This window comes from Solanum pennellii, chromosome 8 (assembly GCF_001406875.1).
Source record: "Solanum pennellii chromosome 8, SPENNV200".
Taxonomy (NCBI): domain Eukaryota; kingdom Viridiplantae; phylum Streptophyta; class Magnoliopsida; order Solanales; family Solanaceae; genus Solanum; species Solanum pennellii.
Window position 1 is genome coordinate 4,904,191 of NC_028644.1, and position 6,618 is coordinate 4,910,808.

A 6,618-nucleotide genomic window follows, 5' to 3' on the forward strand; every position below is an offset into this window, starting at 1 on the left:
CAACAATTTTGGGGAATATAAATTATTTTCTTTTTTAGATATTGTTTTACAGTTTTATAACTGTAATTTTTTAAATTTTGATAAAAACCCTATAATTTAGAAGTTATCTTAAAAAAGGTAAGTAAATAATATTTAATTTAATAACTTTAATTAAGAGTTTTGTTTAAAATAGGTAACTTAAAATAATAAGTGTAATTAATTACATTGATTTAAATATGGTAATTGAATTATTAAAATAAGTTAATTATTATTTTAAAAAATTAATGATAATAATATAATATTTCTTAATATGCTATAACTTGATAATAATATGCTATAAGTAGTTTAATATGAAAAAGTTTGTTTATAACTTGATATTTAACCTCTTAAATGTGTGTGTAGTGTTATTTTTATTTTTATTATTCAATACAATTCACACAGACACTCACATTATTCTAACGTATCTATAAAAATTCACATAAAACACACGTGCGAAGCATGTGCACAGAAACTAGTAATCTTATACACTTATTGTCACATATAAATGGTATAGGGAAAAAATATTAAGCAAAAATAAACACTCAAAGGTGCAGTTGTATCATACTCTTTCAAGAAATAGTAATACTTTCTTGTTTCATTCAAAATATGATAAGACAGATTTTGCTCTGGAAAATACAGAGTTGCTATATATGTGAACTTTTTGTATCAATTGTCTATGGAAAGAGGACAACTGACCATAAATTTAGGTCATAAATTAATCAGAAATAGAAATGGTTACATTATTCTATATGTGAATAGCTGTAATAACACATCTTCTATGACCAGCTAAAATATTGGCCATATGCTTTTATAAGCATCATATAACACTATTCTATGCTCATTAAAAAGATGACCGTCGAGATGAGAATAAACTCACAGCATTCTTTGCTGCTCTCACTTTGCTTACTAACACCTTCCACTTCACCTCGTCCCTCTTGGTCTGTTGCAGCATTTTCACCTTGAAATGACTGAAGCAATAAAAAAATTGGCATTTGTTAATGGTGGATAATTGAAGTGAGCGATACAAACAGAAGGAAAGTAGTTGACCAACATTTAAAGGATTTTGGTTTTCAAACTGAGAATCACTACTATTCCAAGCAACATGCGGCCTTTGTAATTTTGTGCTGATTCTTAAGGGCTCAATGAGTTTTAGAGAAATGGTCAACAGCTAAATATATGCATACGATGCATCATGTAACACTCACTTGTCCATCTTAAACTAGATATGGTACTGTGAAAAGTAGCTTGGTATTTTTTGGATATACTGCCAATACGAGTTGGGCTACAATACACCTTCTCTTTTGGATAAAAATGAGTAGGGCTACATGTTTAGATATTGAAACTTTTTGACTTATCGACTTTCACGACCCGACTTCATCTATATGCTTCAATGGTAAGAGTGTTAGTTGTTCAACAAAGATGCTTCAAAAATATATAATTAGTCATCCTTAATGCAAAGAAACTTTGCTTGCCCTGCAATAGTTTGAAATGCAAGGTACAGAACTAAAGTCGATAGCCGTGAAAGCACAGTGCTAGCAGGTGATGTCAATAATTGACATGTAATCTACTGTGGATAAGCATAGTGCTAGCAGATGAAGTAAACAAAACGCAAGTCATATACTGTATGACAAAACTTTAAATATATATCCGCTTCACGACTGTGATTCTATCTAGTAAAATGTTAGCAGAAAGTTTATTCACTTACCTACAAAGAGGAACTTTGCAAGAGTCGGGTTCTTCACAAATGCGTGAATGTAGCTCAAAAATCTGCCACATTCGCTTACATTGTATACATCCACCAGGAACTTTAATTTTGCAATTAGAGAAATGACGGACCAGAGACTCCAGCCCCTTGCATGCAGGAAAACAACAGGCCTCTTGGCTTGCTTTAAGCACCTTGTCACGAGGTCCAATAGTTCGACACCCATCCCTGCAAATGTGAACCAGAGCTTCCATAGCTTCATGCAGTTGTAAATACACCTTTTTCTCTTCAATTTTCTTCAGCCTATCTTGTTTTCTCTGAAAAACAAACAATAATAAGACTATCTATACCAATCAATCTACTCCAAATGACATGGCATCACAGTAGATCTGGGGCAAATCACTGGGTGTTCTAATTATATAGGAGAATATGATATTCTCTAGACAAATTGCAGTAACCATCTTACCGTATCAGCTTCAACAACAAATTCTAAAAGTTCCTGTTCAAGTGTGGGATTAGCACGTCTCATTACTTTCCAACCCTCAGTAGATGATATGCTCTTGAAGTTCCCCACAACCATACGAATGCAAAAGAGAGTAAGCTGTGGTGCATCACAGTCCCTCGCCAACTGAAGCACATCTATTACGTTATCCGAGTTCAACCAACCCTGCTCCAAATAGTTTATGCACACTCTTTTAAGTGATGGTACTGAATAGAAATGTGATAACACCAACAGATGCAGAACAAGCTTCTTTACATCTCCTTCGTCGTAACTGCATTAGGTTAAAAAGGTGACATAAATGACTGTGTAGATAAAAGTACCATGTAAATAGCTTCAATGTCGTTGATCTTCATAAATTTATGATGCTATGCAAACATTGCCCTTTGACTCAATTATATGTTTAAGAAATTTAAGATCATTCATACCATTCTTATCCTGAATAGCTAATGTTGGATAAGCATTTTTATCATCAATAATAAACTCACAAAAGATTCAATAAAGCTAGAAGGTGAAACTTTCTGCATACCAGGCTGAGTAGAGGAAACGGATGAATACATAGACCGCGTCATGAGGTACCCCAGCGATCTTTATGCATCTAATACCATTCCTTACTTTGGATTGCTGCAGAAGATTCCCCAGAACTGGAGATGCAACAGTCTATGGAAATGATAAGGGAGAAAGCACAATAAATAATGGGCATTGTTAATAAACAAAAAACTGACGGACAAAACAAGAAGTTAAAACATTCGACTTTCTAATCCTATAAAATGATTAAAATCCCAATTCAGTGCACAACAGTACCTAGTCGAAATGAAGATAACAAAACAGTTATCTAGTGAATGCCTCAACGAAAAAGATGGGTATGGTATAGGATTGGTAGGATATTATTAAGGGAATACTGACCAAAAGGGCATAATGAGCTGGAATAACTAATCCATTTTCTGTAATTACATGTACATCTGCACCAAATCCTTCTTTGAAGAGCCTGTCCCAGGTATCTTTTGGGACACAATCAGAAATAGCAAGTTGTCGAGGAACAGTGGCTCTTGACTGAATTTTACCAGTAACTGGAGGAGGTTTCGGAATATTAGTAGGTAGATTACAAACAGGAGATGTTGGATCTTCAAAAAATTCGACACTGTCAGCTGCGCCTTCTTCCATGCGTATGTTAAAGGATCCACCAAAAGATTCAACAGCTGCTGATAGCCAAGGGGTACGCAAGTCTGGTGATGCCATCAACAACTAGTCCAAATATTTATCCAACAAAGAAATATCACGACCACCTATTGAATGAAATAAAAGGCAAAAAAAACAAGTTACAAACTTTCAAGCTTCACTCAGGAATATCTGACAAACTAGACATCCATTACAACATTGTAAAGATATGACACCTAACTCAACCCCAAATGCTAGCTCGAGGATTGCCCAACTCCATATAAGCAAACCACCAATCCATTCTCCAAACAATGTGGGACTCTAACACCCTCTACACACTCAGGCACAACTAGAGAGTGGACTAGAAGTACAAACAGTGATGGACCTGACTTTGATACAACGTTAATATATGGCACCTAGGTCTAACTCAACCCCAAATTAATATGGGACTCTAACCCACTCTAACATATAATATAGCAAATTAAGTTCAAACAATCCAACCTAATTCAATAGTTCTATGCTAAAAGGCTAGCTACCGCACTAAGCCTGCGCTATAAGCGGGGCCTGGGGAAGGGCCAGACCACAAGGTTCTATTGTACGTAGTCTTTCTCTACAGTTCTGCAAGAGGTTGTTCCCACGCTCGAATCCAACCTCCCAATCACATGGTAGCAACTTTACTAGCTACGTCAAGGCTCCTTTCTCAACAATTCTATGTTGTTGATTAGTATTTGTCATGCCAAAGTAATTTTTTCGAAGAAGATAGAATTTGGCATCCTTTTAAATTGTAGTTTAAGCAAATAAAGGAGAGTAAAAAGAAATAATGGAATAAAAGCTCAAAAAGAACCAACAGTAAAAGCCTCCAAATATCTTAAGGACTAATAACTTTATACTAAATTCTCTATTTGCTTTAACCAACTTTTCTTCTCTTCAAAGTTAGAAGCCTATTCCATGCTTTTTTTCAAAGCCCAAAATTGGGTAACATTCACAAGTATCATTAGACAAAGAAGCAAAACATAAGAAATAACTTACTAGACAAGTCCTAAAAACTTCTTATTATTCAAATAAATAAAATACACAAAACTTATAAAATGATATACAAACATTTATTTATTAAAGATCAAATTTATGCTCTCCTTGACTTATTTCCTTTCTATAATCAATGTGTCAGGCTTTATCTTTAAATTATTGCAAAAATCAAGCAACACTAGCAAGTGATTAATAAATTTAGTTGAAAACTGTAAGGTCTCAGGTTTAAATCTCATCAGAGATTCTTTTTTAAAAAAATACTAAGAATTGTTTGGTATGGAGGAATATCGTTTTCATAAAATATTTTTTAATTTTTCAGTGTTTGGTTAGTCTGAAAAATATTTTCTCTAGCAAAACGAACTCGGGTCCCTCACTCCCCATCCCATTCCGCCGCCATAATGTTTTGTTAGATACCACATAAATACACTTGGAATATTAATTTTTAACAAACACTAGAAATAAATAAGAAATCAACTTATTTTCCTTCACGCCAAACATACCCATAATTTTTTCTCATGTCTCCTTCTTAATGGACTAAGTTATCTAATATATACGAGTGGTGAAAGATAACAAATATCCATAAAATAAATCAAAGGTAAGCACAAGCTAGCCCGAATATCATGGTTATTATAATAATAGAAATCAAGCAAGATAAACAATCCATAGTTAAAAAACAGTTAAATTAGAAATTTCTGTAAATTAGAAATTACGAGAAACTCTAGATTCTAGAATTCCAATTCCATCACTTGATAAAAAAAAAAAACTTCTTCTTTTTCAAAATAAATGGTCTAAATTATATGCTACATAGTACCAAATAATTTATTTCTTATCAATTTATAATATACTAAAATTAAACAAAGAAAATTCTCTATCAGAAAAAAATAATTCAAAACTTGATAATCCTTTTAACTTAATAATAATAATAATTAAAAGTTACAGTTTAACAGCAACATACCTTATAAAATCTTCAAATCTCTTCAAAAAAAAAAACCTCTATAATCGTTCGAACTTTCAGCTCAAAAAACCTGTAGAGTTAAAAAAAAATTTCCATGAATTTAGTCTATCCAGAAAATTCTGATCTCAAATAATTATCACATTAGCTAAAATAAAGGGTGCCAAAAATAACAGAGGAAAATAATTTTGATTTTCAAGAAAAAGAAAATAAAAAATTTATGTTCCATTGATAGATGAACAAAAAAATTTAAAAAAAAACTTACATGAATGGACAAATTGGAATTTGGGTATGATAAAAACAACACTTTTTTTCTAAAAAATTTTTTGGAGAAAAGAGAGTTGTGGGGTTGAAGAAGAAGAGAGGGAAGAAGTACTTATTTGAGGTGTAGCCAAGTAGGATAAAAAAGGAAAGGGGGGTTTTAATAAATACAGAATCTTATATTTACGAGTATAAATATAAAAAATGATAGATGACTATACATATAACGGAAAAGGGTCTGATCTACCCCTCAACTTTGTTATTTGGAGCTGATATACCCCTCGTTATAAAAGTGGCTCATATATGTCCTTACCGTTATACAAACGGCTCACATATACCCCTGCCGTTACAAAATGGCTCACATATACCCTTCATTTAACGGATTTTAAAAAATTAGTTTTAAATTTATATTTATTACTTCTAAAAAAAATTTAAAAATTATTTAGGGGTATATATGATTCTTCTATCAAAGTTCAAGGTATATTTTAATTTTTTTCATACATAAATTATTTTTGACTTCTTTTATTATAATTATTTGAATTTCTTATTCTTATTTTGTTTTTTCTTTCATTCCTTAGTTTAAAGATTAAAAAATTAAACTATTTTTTTTGTCTGTATTGTAATTTAATTTCGTATTCGAAGAAAAAATTTGATCATCTACAATAAGTTTTACAAGAATATTAGTGAAACATAAATAAATTTGATTATCAAAATAATAATTATAAATTAGTCATTGAAAAGTCAAAAAAAATATGTTTGACGAGGATTAAATTTACTCATATGGGATTATATTTTTTAGAAAAAAATAATAAAAATTTAGATTAAAATTATTATTTTTTCATTTCCGTTAGAGGAAAAGGGTATATGTGAGCCATTTGTTTACAAGTAGGGGTATATATGAGCCACTTTCATAACAAGGGGTATATCAGCTCTAAATGACAAAGTTGAGGGGTATATCAGACTCTTTTCCCTACATATAATTAATTGGTCAAACTTTTACTA

General features: G+C 31.7%; 1 protein-coding gene across 1 annotated transcript; it reads right to left on the reverse strand.

Annotated features, from left to right (window-relative positions):
- Positions 1 to 592: 592 nt before the first annotated feature.
- On the reverse strand, positions 593 to 5,779 carry LOC107026803 (BTB/POZ and TAZ domain-containing protein 3). Its single transcript, XM_015227891.2, has 7 exons — positions 5,621 to 5,779; positions 5,359 to 5,428; positions 3,126 to 3,505; positions 2,749 to 2,879; positions 2,187 to 2,493; positions 1,724 to 2,037; positions 593 to 986 (listed from the first exon to the last, which is right to left on the reverse strand). The coding sequence occupies exons 3-7, from the start codon at positions 3,456 to 3,458 to the stop codon at positions 860 to 862; spliced, it is 1,212 nt and encodes a 403-aa protein (XP_015083377.1). The 5' UTR covers positions 3,459 to 3,505; positions 5,359 to 5,428; positions 5,621 to 5,779; the 3' UTR covers positions 593 to 859.
- Between the last annotated feature and the right edge of the window lie 839 nt (positions 5,780 to 6,618).

Excerpts from the sequence above, each read along its gene's own strand:
- LOC107026803 (XM_015227891.2), bottom strand. The coding sequence starts at position 3,458 with ATGGCATCACCAGACTTGCGTACCCCTTGGCTATCAGCAGCTGTTGAA. Across the intron at positions 2,494-2,748 it reads CGTTTCCTCTACTCAGCCTG|TTACGACGAAGGAGATGTAA; the intron begins GTATGCAGAAAG and ends AACCTAATGCAG. Across the intron at positions 987-1,723 it reads TGCAAAGTTCCTCTTTGTAG|TCATTTCAAGGTGAAAATGC; the intron begins GTAAGTGAATAA and ends TTATTGCTTCAG.